The sequence below is a fragment of the Plectropomus leopardus genome, chromosome 7 (assembly GCF_026936395.1).
Source record: "Plectropomus leopardus strain MGB_pleo_1.0 chromosome 7, ASM2693639v1, whole genome shotgun sequence".
NCBI classification, from domain to species: domain Eukaryota; kingdom Metazoa; phylum Chordata; class Actinopteri; order Perciformes; family Serranidae; genus Plectropomus; species Plectropomus leopardus.
In genome coordinates, this window is record NC_142182.1 from 9,124,278 (window position 1) to 9,140,854 (window position 16,577).

At 37.2% G+C, this 16,577-nt stretch overlaps 2 protein-coding genes across 2 annotated transcripts; one reads left to right on the top strand and one right to left on the bottom strand.

Moving 5' to 3' along the window:
* Window positions 1–618: 618 nt before the first annotated feature.
* Window positions 619–13,035, top strand: ldhd (lactate dehydrogenase D). The gene is made up of 11 exons (XM_088079826.1): window positions 619–807; window positions 2,357–2,469; window positions 2,818–2,959; window positions 3,691–3,832; window positions 4,079–4,238; window positions 4,732–4,931; window positions 6,079–6,207; window positions 7,037–7,164; window positions 7,626–7,716; window positions 8,644–8,755; window positions 9,278–13,035. Exons 1-11 carry the CDS (start codon window positions 715–717, stop codon window positions 9,456–9,458), a joined length of 1,491 nt encoding a protein of 496 aa, XP_087935952.1. The 5' UTR covers window positions 619–714; the 3' UTR covers window positions 9,459–13,035.
* LOC121950185 (troponin I, slow skeletal muscle) lies at window positions 13,017–15,844 on the bottom strand. The gene is made up of 7 exons (XM_042496108.2): window positions 15,833–15,844; window positions 15,700–15,738; window positions 14,983–15,024; window positions 14,740–14,871; window positions 13,603–13,692; window positions 13,312–13,494; window positions 13,017–13,231 (listed from the first exon to the last, which is right to left on the bottom strand). The coding sequence occupies exons 1-7, from the start codon at window positions 15,842–15,844 to the stop codon at window positions 13,145–13,147; spliced, it is 585 nt and encodes a 194-aa protein (XP_042352042.2). The 3' UTR covers window positions 13,017–13,144.
* Between the last annotated feature and the right edge of the window lie 733 nt (window positions 15,845–16,577).

Consider the following 16,577-nt stretch of genomic DNA (forward strand, 5'->3'; position numbering starts at 1 on the left):
ATTTATACATGCACATATTAGTGCAAATTGTCTATTACCGTATTGCTTACATTTACATTTTTACACACTTACATACTCAACATACTACACATACTACATTTTAAATACATAAATATTTACATACTGTGATAACTGTTTACTCTTACTGTATTTCTATTTTATGTTTCATATTTTTATATAATTGTGCTGGAACTTATTTGTGCTTGCGATAATTCTGTATACTCGGCATCACAGTGACTGTAACAAACCACATTTTTCCAACGGGGATCAATTAAGTATTTCTGATTCTGATTCTGAAATCAACTTAATCTAATTATTTTTTCCCCCAAGTTATATAATAATAATAATAATAATAATAATAATAATAATAATAATAATAATAATAATAATAATAATAATAATATTTTAAAATACTTTTTATTCTAAAAATATATGTGTGTGATTAACTTTTATTTTAAAAATATTTATATGTGTGTAATATATATAATAATGATGATTATTATTATTGGTCGTAGTAGTTGTATAAATTTTGCATAACAATTACAGTTTGTAATTGTGCATCAAAGCTTTAGTAATTGTGTTTTATTCTGAAATATTTTGACCGGAAATCCGGTGAAAACCAGTGTGTTTTGTCATGACCAATGTTTTGGGAAACACTGATCATAGCTGTACACTGTGACAGTTCAGTGACATTATTTCGGTGCCAGGTGTAAAATGCTGCTCGGCTTGACAGCGAGCACACGGCTGCTGTCTCACCGGCCGCTCCTCGTGCAGAGTCGCAGCGTGAAATCACTAAACACCGCCGGAGTAAGTTTGGAGCAGAGTGCTTACTTTTGTACCTGCATGTAGCTCGCGATAATAAAGGTGACAGCGTGATATTAACTCAGTGACAGAGCTTGTAAAGCACGCAGTGTGTTAACATGTCGGTCATACGCAAACGTATTAATCTAGCTGCTGTTAGCTGCACTTTCTGTGCAGATAATGTGGAAACTTTGTGTATTTTGTGGTGACGTTAAGTTACTTTGCACACTTGTTGTGGTGAGTTGCACACTGTGTTGCAGTGATACAACGTAAATTGTGCACATACGAGTTTGATACTGTGCTCTATTTAGCCTCTTAACATGGCTGTATTTTAGCTCTGGAAAAGTCCACCTTAAATGCCCATTTAAGTTGTGCTATCTATGTGACCTTGTAGTAATGATGCAGTGGCGGCTCTAACACAGTTGGTGCCCTAGGCCCCCTCCCTCCCCAACAACCTAGCCAGAAATTAAAAATGATGTATGCATGTCTATGCATGTATATATGAATCACCTGCTGTTTTTTTTGGTGAAGTCTCCAGCATGTAGATCCACTCTGGGCGGCAGGAGACGATCAGTTTATTTAAATTCTTCTTATGCGCTGTGTCCGCAATATAGCTCCTTGTTCTTTTATGTAGCGATCCATGATACTTGCGCCCAACCAACATGTGTTGAATACAGCACTTTGCACATAGATAAGGCTCTTTGCACCATGTACTTTATACTATGCACTTTATGCCAGTTTACATTGTGACTGTTACTGCACTTTTGTCCTCTGTATGAATTTTTTTTTGTTTGTTTGTTTTCTTTGTTTTTGTTTGTCTGTTACCTGCCAAGGGTTTATGGATGTAATTTAGCACTCCTGCTACCTCTGGCATATTTACATTTGTATTATATACTGATGTTCATTAAATAAACAAGAAATAAAGAAATAAATATGTGCTAAATTTAGTAACTTTAATTAGTAGCATAGACTGACTGAGTTTCTGTGTTGTGTGGAAGACTGTTTCCTCATCGATATGTGTTTCCAGCTATCTAAACCTGAACCTAACCCTTAGATTTTAATGGTTTGATACTTGTAGTAGTTATCATGTTATGGTTTTATTACGAACCCAAGTGTGTCTTAGTGTTTTTTAGTTATGTCAGCACTTATTTTTTACTTGAAGCACTAACATATTCTTTTTAAAGTTGTTTTTATCTTACTTTATTTTGATAATAAATAACCATATATATTTGTTTGTATGTTTGTTTTTTTAAGATCAGCAAAACTTGAAGTATTTTTTACTTATCTAGTCCATATGCCGCTCTCAGACCTTACCATCGAGGGCAGGGGCGTACTATTTGATGGGGTAATACACTTTTACACAACGCCGGACTCCAGGGTATTCCAAACATATGACCTTTTCACGTAATTTATTTAATGAAATACTCCCAGGTCACAGGTCAAATATATATCTTTGTCATCAACTTTGCCTTCCTAACTTCACTTTGTGTTGAATTTCTTTTATCATCACTATGTGTAATCGTGTGTGTGTGTGTGTGTGTGTGTGTGTGTCCAGAGTGCTGCTCTTGACAGCGCGCTCTCTGCATTCAGGTCGATATGTGGCGAGGACGGCGTCTCATTGGGCGAAGCTGTCAGAGAGCAACACGGCAAAGATGAGTCTGTACACAGGTGAGTCTCTGTCATAATAATGTATTGTCAGCATTCTTCCAATAATACGCAAAATTAACTTTTAACACAAAATAATACAGTAAGAAGTTGTGTGGCATTACACCAAAAGGGAATATTTGTGATTCAAGGACTGACATGATGACACCTAATAACAGCACCTTCTCCTATTTCTTTTTGAGTTTTAATGGTAAACCAGCTTTTAGGTGCATCACTGCTACGTTCTTGACTGGAGTGAGGAGCAGCAGTTTGGCTCGGGAGTGTTTCGTTTCGGCGTAAAATGATGTGACGTTGTGTGTGCTGTTTAGTGGAGAACCTTTAGTGAGTGAGTGTTGCATTGCTGTTGTCCAGATGTTGCCCCCCTGATGTGGTGTTGTTCCCTCGTTGTGTGGAGGAGGTCAGCGCCCTGGCAAAGGTCTGCAACAACCACAACCTTCCCATCATCCCCTTTGGCACTGGAACTGGCCTGGAGGGAGGGGTCAGCGCAGTCAAGGTGAGAGAGAGGACGTGTGTGCGTTAATACTTTGGCAATAGGAGCAGTAATAAGTCACAGACATACTGTCGGTCACAAAGTGCCTCACAGAGGTAATATACAACACACAAGAAAGAAGATCAGGTGACTTTCAAAGCCAGGTAGTTAAAAGTGCAAAACTATTTTGCAAAGTTAAAAAAACAAACAAGAAACACACAAAAAAAACAAGAAAATACAGATCAGGTGCATACAAGTTACCCAAATGCCTGTTTAGACTTGTGTCTTTTTAGACTTTTAAAGAAACCACAGAGTCAGCAGACCGCTGTGGTGCAGGACAGGACGAAATGACTGATGATTTGATCCGAGGGGGTTTAAAAAATTAATATTGGGCCTAGTCTTTTTTTTGACTGCATAACAGTTTTTTAATGCAAAATAATGGAAATGACAACAATGTGAGTAACCATGATTAACTATAGAAATTCTGTGACAGCCATAATATATATATATATATATATATATATATATATATATATGTATAATAAATATATATATATATGTATGTATAATACATATACATATATTGAATACACAGGCCAAACAACACCACTGAATGAAAAAAAATGAATTACAGTATGTATCTAGATTGCTGAGTAATAGCTTTTAACTGTAACTGCAGTATGATGGGAAATTTAATACATACATACACGCATACGTGTACTGTACGTTGACATGTTTGTTTCCCCTGCCCTCAGGGTGGTGTGTGCTTCAGTCTGAGGAGCATGGACCAGGTTCTGGATCTCCACCAGGAGGATTTTAACGTGACAGTGGAGCCTGGTGTGACTCGGAAAGCCCTCAATGCCTACCTGCGAGACACCGGCCTGTGGTTTCCTGTTGGTCAGTTTTCTCTGTATTTTCTTCAGTATTTTCCAGTAGTGCAGTAGGTAGAAAACAGGAAAAGACTGCTCACGCCAGCATTTAAAACCAGGTTAAATGTTAAAAAGTTGAAGGTAATTTTTATTTTTTGATAAGTTTTGAATTTTAGATCAAACACTGTTTTGAAACGTGTGTGAGGATTGTTGTAGATTTTCATTTTGTGAAAATATTTTAGGGAGCACTACTGATGTGCTGTCATTATCTCAGATCCTGGGGCCGATGCGTCTCTTTGTGGTATGGCTGCCACCAGTGCGTCAGGTACCAACGCAGTGCGTTATGGAACTATGAGGGAAAACGTTGTAAACCTGGAGGTTGTGCTGGCTGATGGGACTATCATACACACGGCCGGGAAGGGCCGACGCCCCAGGTACACATTAGCCATTCGCCAGGGTTCCTGCAGATCCTCAAAAAGTCTTAAAAGGCATTAAAATCATTACTTTAAAAATCAGGCCTTAACTGCTGTAAAAATGTCTTAAATCAATATTTCTTAAAAATGCAAAGACATGGGGTTTGGGATTTTATGAATCAGTTTTTTCTGACTTTGCATTATAAAATCTCAAATAATTGGTAATTCAAAAATAAAAATACAATTTACTGAATGCTTTTCACATTAACGACACAAAAAAGTGATGTTTTATGGTGCAATAAATATTTGTCCTAACCCCAAGTAATCAATGTCAATTAATGCTTTTTTTCTTCAGTTTTGCTTTTGGAAAATTGGTCTTAAATTTCATTTCGAGAGGTATTAATGAAGTCTTAAGTACTTGCCTTAAGCTGTAGGAACCTTGTTCACGCCCACATATATTCATTTTTGCCTAGTGCATCTTACACCTTTCTTCTCTGTCATTATCTGTCCTAAGGAAGACGGCAGCAGGCTACAATCTGACAAACCTGTTTGTGGGCTCAGAGGGCACCCTGGGAATCATCACTAAGACTACCCTGCGTCTGTACGGCATCCCAGAGGCCATGGTGTCGGCTGTGTGCTCGTTTCCCTCTGTGCAGGCTGCTGTGGACAGCACAGTGCAGATCCTACAAGGAGGAGTACCCATCGCTCGCATTGGTGAGGACATACCACCAAACACCCTCCCAGCAGATAACTGCACCTTTCCTATCAGACAGTTACAGCTTTTCACAATTTCTTTTCTTTTTTTAACACTTTATGTTTTTTCATTTTATCAGACAATACATTAACATAAAATATATTCTCTAAAGATAGGAATAGAAAGATAAGAAAAAAAATAAAAAGGAACAAAGAAGCTACAAGACAAGACAGAAAACAATAAATGATAAAACGTGTGCATTATAGTGCATTTTAGCACATACAGGACTGACCTGCTTTTCATAATTTCTAAAGACACATTTCCTGAAACCTTCCACCTTTTTCCCAAAACTGCACACACAAAACCAAGTTTTCAAATTACATTCACAAATCCTCTAACTCTGCACCTCTTGGAGCTGCTTCACAATAAAGGCCTCCTGGCGGTTTGCATAGGTCCCTGGTGTTCGACAGAGTCGTCAGATTTACAGCATAAGATTTTCCAGTGATAACTATCTATGAAGACTGAAAAGGTGTTAATGTGTTAGAGGCAATAGAAGTTCAAAAAAGAGGCCATACCTGAAAAAATACTCTGCGCTCTGGCTGTCAGCGCTCAGGCATAGTGGAGTGTTGTTACCACTTTAAGCCACAAGAGGGAGTCAGAAGTAAACAGACAGGACACATATGCATTGTACCGTAGTGCTTTAAAGCAGAGCTGAGCAGAAATGTGTAACGATGTACCACCATGTCTGTGCATTTTGCAGAAAAGCCAAGTAAAAGAGGAAGAATAATCATCACACTGAGGTTTTTATTTAAGAGTGTTACACAGATATCCCTCTAATAATCCGAATAAACATGTTCATGTGCAATCAGAGGAGACTGAGCCAATCAGGACAAGGTGTAAAACTTTAGGAAAATATTTAATAACAATGTTAACACTTCATGTGATCGTTTCTCTGGTTGCCTGGAATTAATATATTATTTATCCACAACATCTTTTTCTACACGCCTCCCTCTGCTGATTCTGACTTGATAATCGTCCAAACATAGAATCAGTATCACTTATTGGCAATTAGGAAATATGTATTTCCCCATGAAGCGGCAGAAGTCAGAAGAATGATCTCCAGTACTGACATTTGTCTTGGTGATTGTGTGAATGTGTTTGATCCAGAGTTTCTGGATGATGTGATGATTGATGCGTGCAACAGGTTCAGCTCTCTGTCCTACCCCGTGACCCCGACCCTGTTCCTGGAGTTTCACGGCTCGGAGCAAAGCCTCGAGGAGCAGGTCAACACAACCGGTGTGTGAGTGCATACATCACAAGCAAAAACAATCATGGATTTATTTATTGCTTTTTTTTTTTTTTTTTTTGCTCAAGGTCTTTTGAATTCTTCAATTTCAATTCAATTTGCTTTATTGACATGAATGTTTATAAAACAATATTGCCAAAGCCTCAGATACAATTAAATGATGATATAAATAAATACAAGAAAAAAAAAATCAATAATATTCTAATCAATAGCACTCCATTGGATAAAAAAATATGTGCATAAATAAGAATCAAATACTATCAAATATGTTTCATTAGTGTTTAAAATCATACAAATACAGTTTATCACTGATGTAATAAAGATACACCCATCTAATGTTTCTGCTGCTACAAAGCCCCATCCCCACTGCGCCATTCAGAAAACACAATAAAACAGAATAACATCAGTCGCACACACAATATACAAGTACATATAAACAAAGTCAATGTGATGATAGCAGGTGGGACACAAAATAAAACAAGAGAGATTTACAAAATTCAAAATACAAAAAAACAGAAATAACAAATAATGAAAAAACAAGTAGAAAATTACAAAAAAAAGCAGGTAACCCACTCATAATAAGGGATCAGTATTACAAGACTGCAGTATCAATGGTTTTCATTTTTTTTTATGTAGGTTAAAAAAGTTTGCTATACAGCTTAAGATTTCTGAGCTCTTGTAAAATAGCAAATTTTCTCCAAAATCAGACACATAACGTGGCCTTTTTAGGCTCTGAGAAAGTTAGAGTAGTTAGCAATAATTGACCCTCTTCTGCAGGTGCAAAACTAAACAGATGTTGGTGTGTGTGTGTTTCGACAGAGTACATCACTCAGAGTAACGGAGGTTCCGATTTTCAGTGGGCTAGAGATGCAGAAACACGTAACCGGCTGTGGAAAGCTCGTCATGACGCCTGGTACGCTGCTCTGGCTCTCAGACCCGGCTGTAAGGTAAAGACAGTCGTCTGCCACTTCAGCTGTGGACAAATCAGCAGTTTTACACCATCAGCGAATGAGTGTTACACCAAAAATAAGGAGTCTTAGGATAACTGCTGACCCTTATAATGCCCGACAAGGTGTCCATTCCCACTGTGACATAAGACAAGACACACATACATATGCTGATGTAGTTATTTATTAAAAGTCCCGTATGTGTGTGTATGTGTGTCCATCTATGTGTGATTAGTACAAGTACACAAGTGTGAGTCCTAACTCCGGCGACTCCTCCAGGGCTGAAAAATGAAGCCAACGAGGAAGTGCCAAAAACTGCAGTTTTTCTAATGGCCACTTGGGGCCGCCTCGAAAACAGAGAAAGTCCCCGTAGACCCCCACGTCAACTGCATCTTGTTTTCTGTGACCTTTTTCATCCGTCATAGTGTACGTGTGTGTGGTGGTGTGTGTTTGTCCCACAGGCCTACGCTACAGATGTGTGTGTCCCTCTGTCTCGTCTGCCTCAAATTATAGTGGAGACAAAGGAGGACCTGATTGAGAACAGACTTACAGGTGAGTAAACTGCAGACAACAATCTTTGTGGCGTTACCGTGAAGTAAATGTAAATTTTACATTGTGGAACCTTGAATAGTTTTTTCATTGATAGAAAAGGGCACATGCCCTCAGCTGTCTTCAATGTTCACAAATAATCTGAGAGTCATGAATATTCTTCATCAAACAGTTAAATATTGTTGCTTTAACGTGCATTATCTTGCAAATTATATTACAAAACAAGATAGAAAGACAGTTGTACTTAATGCAAGACAGGGGATAGAATATATATCCTTTATTTAACCAGGCAAAAGACTGAGATTTAAAAATCTCTTTTTTCAAGGGCAATCTGGCAAAGAGGGCTGCATAAATACAACAATAAAGACAAATAACACCGTCACACATTACAAAGAACAAGTGTAACTTCCAGTTCAAATGAAACACAGAACAGTCAAATACATTAATACGAGCAATTTTTGATTTCAGTGAGATTTCGAGTAGCTATCACATTGACCAAGAGTGCTGTTTTTTCATCTTTTAAAAGTGACTGAAATTCCCCCATAGTGATCAGCTCAGTCAGTTTCAGGTCCTTATGTGAGTTGTTGCACGAGGACGGGGCGGCATATTCAAAAGCTTTTTTGCCAAAGTCTGAGCGAACCTTGGGGACCAACGTCAAGAGAATACTGTGAGAGTGCAGGCCACGTTGATTTTTGTTTTTTACACGTGCACAAATAAGAGAGAACCAGCTCAAGTAGACTTATATACAAAAAACAATCAATGTGAGAGTCTGCAGACGGACAGAGAAGGCCGTTAAGCTTTAGCACACAGTGTACAGTGCTGTTCGCAGTTTCCACAGCCAGTTATAAAATAAGAAAGAAAAAGAAAGTAAAATAAAAATTGTGTGTTTTCCTGTGAAATGAGTGTGAATGCTATCTTCCTTCCTCTCAGGTCCTATAGCGGGTCATGTGGGTGATGGTAACTTCCACTGTCTTATGGTGGTGGATCCCGATGACCCCGAGGAGCTGCGCAGGGTCCACCTCTTCACGGAGAGACTGGCCAGGTAATGTGTCTCTGATACCAATAAACTAATGCTCACGTTTTGTTTAGTTACATTGGGATCCTGTTCAAGAATATTTTCGTCTTTGCTTAATTAACTGCCGTGGTGGAGTGAGGGTGGTTGGCCTCTGGGGCTGCAGCTCTGAATTTTTTCTCCAAAACCTCTCATCTTTTAGGTTTCATTTTTGTAAATTAATCAAAACAATTATTAAAGAATAGTGTAAATGTAAAAAATGTATTTTATAAATCCTATGATATTCTACAACTGTAGAATTGGGAAAAAAACACAATAAATCATTATTCTGCACAGACATGTTGGTACAAAATGTGTGCAAGGGTGCTTTTTAGTGTACGTGGATTCTGTGAACAAATCCCAAATAAGAAAACACTGCTGACTGTCAGAATCTAAATACACAGATACGGTATGTATTTACCTACATTAACCCTTTGAAACCTGAGCAAATTGGTTTACTTTCTTTCAAAAACATGTTACGAAGGCAGTGATCGATGTTTGTTTTCCCTCCAGGCGAGCGCTGGCCATGAACGGTACGTGTACAGGGGAGCACGGAGTGGGCTTAGGGAAGAGAGCACTGCTGTGTGAGGAGATGGGACCCATGACGGTCCAGGTCATGCAGAGAGTCAAGGATGCCCTCGACCCAAAAAACCTGATGAATCCTTGGAAAATTCTCCAGCCGAGGGAACTGTAAAGATCTTCAGTCTGAGGGAAAGTCACTTAAATCAGAGAATCTCCTCGTGATCTGCTCACTGTTGATGATCACAATGAAATGGCATTTTTAGAGCATATTGCACATAAAGTATTTGTCAGTGTAAAGACACTGTTATGTAATGTGGGATGTGTGAGATTGTACATAAATCTGATGGTTTTATTGTTGGTGTGCATCATGTCGGCACCAAAGGGACAGTTCTCCAAAATCCAAACTATATATTTTTCTTCTTAACCCAATGTGTTATCTTTTAATTTAGGTTATTTTGGTGTGAGTTGCCAAGTGTTGAAGATATTGGTCTCTTCAGTATAATGGAAGTAGATGGCACACAGCTTGTGGGGCTCAAAGCTGCAAAACAATACATTTGAAAAACTCAACAGCAGTATGTCTTTATAGAAATCATGACCCAGTTATTTAATTTAATTTAATTCAATGAGTTTATGTGCTTTTTGTGTATTATTCTTAGTTATGGTATGTGTGGTAATATATTGATCTGTTAGTATATTTTAAAGAAAAAATCATCCATTCCCTCCATTAGTAAATAATTTAATTCTTGTGTTTTGGCTAAAGCTCTATGTTCCAATCAGCACTATAGTTTCTAATCAGGCATTATAACGTGCTTTTTTTCAAAGTGCGTCCATTGTCTTTTACATCAGCTGTTTTCTAGCTGGGGCTCTGGTTAAAAAACGAAGCTTAAGAGGATACAAAAACAAAGATATTTAACAGAAATCATATTTATTTTTTCAGAATTCAGAATCTTTTTTCGTCTTCTCTATTTTTTAATTATTTGATTATTTTCTCCAGGCCCCCTGAAATGTATTCAAAATCAAACGAGTCTATAAAAATAATTTCCGATATGAGTTTTAACCATTCAAATGCCAGGTTTTTGTCACGATGCCACTATCTTTTTAAATGAAAAAAAAAAAGGATTTTCAATATACTACATGCTAAGTATATTCTTTTCTTTTCTTATCACAGCCTAGGAGTATGTCAATGATTTGCAGTAACATTGTGACAGTGCACCTAGTAGAAAAAGTGTGTATGTTCTCCATTTGCCTAATATAGTTTTAAAAAATGACATCATCAGATGGAAAAATAGTAAAAAATCACAAATTCCACAGCAAAAGCCCAGAATGACACCCAGAAAAAATACAGTGCATGTTTTGTGCTTTGATGACTGTGGAGTCAAAAATTGCAGTTTGAATGGGTTTCAATGACGCATTTTTTTGCACTTAACAGTATGAATGTAACAGTTTTGTTTACATAGTGTATTTTGGACTTACTGTAGGAGCTGAGCTTTAAATTCCAAGATCAAACAAAAATGCATAATCATGCAAGCAGTCCCTAAGGGTTAATTAAGACTTATTTACTTAGATAAAACCAGCTGTAATTTATGTGATTTATTAGGTGTCATACCTCTGGGGTGACATTTCAGACAATGTTGACACTGTGTTTATATTCACTCAGCCATACCTCCGCAACCCTCATTGTATTACACTTCATCATTTCACTCAAAATCTGGGAAGTAAGGTTTTCTGGCCCACTGTGGGTGATTTTAGAGCATGGTGTAACTTTTATGCTTCCTCCACACAGAGACATCAGCCAAAACAGAAAAGTCAGATATTTAAAATGTTCATTTTTTTAGGGTATTCAAATGTGTGGTATAAAAATATAGCATGTGGTAAACTCTCCATAAGGTGTGTTAGGGATAACGGCCCTAACACAGGCTGGCTAACATGAGCTGCATACACAAGTATATGCAGCCTTCATTCAGCAGTTTCACAACAGCACACACACCAACTGGCAGAAGTATCATTTTCTCAACAAGACGTTTTAAGAGAAACGCAAGTGTGGGGCGACGCTGTGCAGCTGTGTTGTACGAGGACCATTTTAAGCTTTAAAATGGTGATAAAAACGCTCTACACAGCAGAAATAACAGTCTGACTGCACAATGGCATCCACACATGCTTTATTTTCACAGATGCTCATGAACAATGTCTCCATGTTGTCACCCCTCCATTGTCTTACTAGTGTTCTCCGATGTCAGTCCAAGGACGGCTACTATACCACGCGTGACCGTATTTACTGTTATTGTCGGAGAGGAATTCATTCCAGTCAAAGAGGAGAGGCTAAGTATATCCTCGCACTGACATAAAATATGCTTTGTCACTGTAAGTCAATGGCATAGCTCACTGAAGACACATGAAAAACAAAAGCAACACCCTTTAATAACTTTGTAAAAGGACAATGTCAAGTCTGTTGCACTCACACACAAAATTCAGTGTTATACCTGAAGGATTATTAACAATACTTAAAAACTACTGGCTGTAGAAATGTTCTGCTCTGCAGTATCAGCTCAGAGGCTACTTTTTGTTACTGTACTTTACGAAAGGCTTGGCCATGAAGTCAGCAATGTGAGGGACCAAATCTGCGAGAGGGGTCCCCTCTAGAAAAAAAAAAAAAAATTTGACAACTTTTTACCTACTATATTATATGATTTATCATAAGCAAGTACAGCTATGCAGAATACAGATATGCAATAAATGAAAAACATCTTCATGTGGGCTTTGTGACAAATATAATGTTAAAAAAGGACATTAACTGTATGAATTTGCCTGTCAGCTTTGTTCTGCTGCAACAGCAGACAAACCACATGTAAAACTCCACTACACTGTAGTAATAGAACTAGTATTAATAATAATGGCAATTTGTTAAGTTTATTTGTGATTACAATTACATTTGGTAATGATTATTTTGATCAGCAGTGTGTGGTTGCCTGTGGCAGCAGTGGCGTGTCCAGACTTTTTATTGGGGTGGCCCAATTAAACACATGTGGGGCGCACATGTCAACATTTAACCATTTTTGTCTCCATTACCCATACCTACTTTAATTCCTAACACTGGAGTGTCTTTCATTCCTTTTTATGGTTTAGTTTAAAAGACAAACAGACATACCAATCACAACATAACAGAGTGACACCACACAAATGTAAAATTAAGCTTCCATACTTTATTAAAATTAATTGCCCCTCCAAAAGTAAATAGTACAATAGCAAGTATAAAGTGGCAACAAAATTTAAGTGCCAAATTAAAAATAAATAAGCCGGTGTGAAACTTTTTAACAGTTTTATGGAGTTTAGTCAGGCCAAACACTCTGGCACATTACTGCCTCTCAGGTTTAAGACTGAATTGCACCAATCGAAAATTTGGTACTTGGCAAACAGTTCAAACTGACAGGGCAGATAGTCAATCATAATGGGGTGGCGCCTGGGATGGCCAATCAGATTTCAGGCCACTCCCCACAAATGCCCCTGTGTGGTAAAAAAAATGTATTTATTTATTTTTTTGTCAATATACTGTGGGAAAATATTACATGATTACTGCCTTGATTTTGTGTGTTTGCTTTAAATCTATCATGAATATGTGTAAGTGAATCAAAGGGAAGCAAATTATACAAATTTCTGATACTCATGTTCATAACAGCATCACCAGGCAATAATATACTGTGTATTCACAGCGCTGTTTTACAAAGAACAAAATAAAAACTGCAGTGACTTCAGAGTCGTGTGTATTTCTACACTTCTGCCAAGACAAGGGCAGCATTTTTTTTTCACATTATGTATTCGTTTTTCATTTATTGTACCGGTATCGGTTCGTACTCCCTGTCATCATGCATCAAACATCTTCTTCCTGCCCTCCATACCGGACATGGCCTCCACGTTCTTACGCCAGTCACCCACCTCCATGTTCAGCTCCTGATGTATCAAAACACACATACAGACCGTCAGGTTTTTCCTTTAAAACATTTTAAATTTGTCAGCATGGTTAGGCGTACCTTTTCTTGTTTGATGTCCTCTTTCTTTACCGACTTGAGGTTTGCCCTCAGGTCCATGGAGCCCTTGTTTTTGGATCCAAAGAGAGCTTTCAGCATCTCATCTGCTGACACTCTCACCTTCCTCAGCGCCGGCTTCTTGAACTTCCCTCCGAGGTCGCGAACCTTTAGATTCAACTCGTGGATCTGGAGACGGTGAGAAAAGCTTAGCTGGAGACTTTAAGATTCTTTCTCTTGATGGACTTATTTAATGTCAATCATGTAAATCTGATGTTTCATGCTGCATGAATTTACATCTCTGTTGTTCTTGATGACTTTGGCTTCAAAATCATATCGCTCCTCATCCACGATATCAATCTTTTCATGGATCTCCTTACAGAGTTGCTAAAAAATAAAAGCAAACAAAGGTACACATTATGTTTCAGTACAGAAACAAGACACATAATTATGTTTATATCTTTAAAATCCTGATGAGCCATTTGGTAGAACACATTTTAAATAAATAATGAAAAATGTGTTTATTCAACTGTCTCTACCATTCGGTGTAAGTATGTTATGCCAAAAACATCCACTGGATGTCGCTGTGTCTGAGTCTGCCTGCCAGGAAGTTAGAAACAAGAAAAATCACTCCAGACATGAGAGCTTTGTGTGGTGGTACAAAATATTAAAATCTAATAAGGTCAAATAAGTTTTTAAAAAATACGCCCCACCGAACGGTCGATTTGGCCTTTTATGGTGAAGTTAGCGAAGCTACGCTAATGAAATTAAAATCATTTCTAAAATATTAATTCTCTTATGATGATTTATTGTTGTTAAATATACATTTAATGTTATCTATTATATCTACAATGGAAAAAAAATATGATTTTTTACTTTCTAAAACCATGTTTTGCTAAATGATTACCAATTGGCCTTTTATGGTAAAAGTAGGGATGCTAAGACAATAAATTTACATTTTTTCATGAAATAAAAAAAAAATGAAAGTTCACTGTTGTTAATACTATATATATTATGTTATTCTGTTATATATTCGGCGAAAGAAATTATGTCAGTGTGTTTTTCCTTTTTCACCATTTCTGTGACATTTTCAAAGCACTGTAATCTTAAATATGAGTGGAAATAATAATAATACCAGTAATACTACTAATTCCATGGTCACAAATATAAATATGTTGGTATGCTAACATATTACAACCACTGTTACAGTAATTTTGCTCTAATTTTGACTTTTTCTCTGTATTATACCAGGCCATCTCAACCATTAGGTCAATATCAAAAACTACGGGGTCTGTTTAAAAAAAAGAAAAAGATTGCTTGTTGTTATTATAGCCCCGAGGACAAAAAAATACAATTGTTTTTTCTTGCTGGGGCCTGTAAAGGGTCATACCCTTCAATCTTGATAGGTTAGTATTAGGGCCATAACCGTCTCACATGCAGCTCCTCCATGTTTAAACCGATGAGCTGCAGCGGTGGAAGCTTCTCTCCCAGGTAGCGAACTTTCTCCTCTTCTCTCGCAGCCTTCTCAGCCTCCAGCTCCTCTGTTGCTCGAGCCAGCAAGAGGATCTGGATATATCAAAATCAACATGGAAATTAATCACATTAAAATTTTTCGGGGTGTTGCATGAAAAATCATAACGACAGATTGGTGTACAGTTTGTAAGGTCATGAGTTTACCTTCAGTGACAGCTTCCGGGAGGCTGAAATCTTGGATTTGGGCTGAAAATAACACAAAATATTACACATTGCACATGACATTTAATCTGTTATAATACAATTTAAATTTACCTTTTGTCAGAAAAATTGCAAGTTAGTTCAGATAGGTTCATAGTTTTACAAAATTACTGGTACCTCTTTTTAGAGCAGCTGCTCACATATGTGGCTTGACAACGTTACTTTGACTTACGATGTATCTTATGTCTATCTCATTAGACTGCAGCAGTTTATAAATGTCTCCTTACCTTGCACATGCATAAATACATCTGACATACATACATATGACACTGAACAAAAGAGCACAACAAACTTTAGTTTACTTGACATTTATAGTGAGGATTTATGTACCTACAGACCAGGTAAGATCAAATGAAAGCAACTTATTAACTATTAAAACTGATTGAGAAAGAGAGTGAGAAACTTAAAGTTTAATCCTAAATAGGCCTATCATTGTTTCTTTGTATTAGTGAGCTTTGTAAAGAAGACAATTATAATTTATTAGTCAATATAATACAGCACACATTTTTTATTTTATTGTTATTTCTTTATATTTTTACTTTGCAATACTGTTTTCTCCCAGAGAAGCTGAAACATGCAAACTCAAAACAACAGGTCAGCAATATGGCACCATTATTCATTAACATATTTTTAAAATAAGATGAACAATGAGTACACTACCTTTGCCTCTACCTTGGGCCCTATGGAGGGTGGTTCATACTGAGGAGAAAGGAATAAAGAAAAGGAGTTTAAATCAAACTCTGTCTCTGTTATTAAGGTTAGACAGTACAGTAAGACATGTGACTTACATCACTGTGACGGCCATGTGGAATTTGTTGGACCAGAGAAATCACAGATACACAAGAATACAAAAGACAATGTTATTTTCCCGAGACAAAAATACCTCACAGGCCAATAAACACTGGAAAAACGTTTGCTATAAAATACTTAAAATTGTGTGATGACAGAACTTACTCGTTAAACATTGTTGCAGCCGTGTGCAAGAAATAATTAGGATGCTGTTAGATTTGAAAAAGAAGTTAAAAAAAAGAAAGAAATAGTCCAGTGATAAGCAGGAAATAGCCCCTCCAGTATCAGAATAGTATGAAACCAGAATGGCATTTAACAGCATTTGGCTTTTATATGTGGGACTTGTGCACCAAAGATCCCCAACAAAGAAGATGAATCACTCCACTAAATCCTCTGGCTTAAAAAAAGTGTAGAGATGACCACTCCCTCCTTGTGTAGCAGTAAAATGACATCCAGCTGCTTCCTGTCTCTTTGCAGCTGCATGTTTGAACCCAATATTTATTTTCACATCTCTGTCCTACTGTCTTATTACCTGCTTTTGAGTATTTGTACTTTATTTTAGCATGCATATTTCTGTCAACTTTAACTTTTACTCCACTACGTTTCCTAATTATGATATATACATTTATGATATATATAATTTACATTTCCCTTAAACATGTTAATTACTTCTACAAAATAGGGAAGGAAGGGAGGAAGGATGGAGGGGACAGGCAAATAAAGGAATGGGAGGAAAGGAAAAAGTGTAT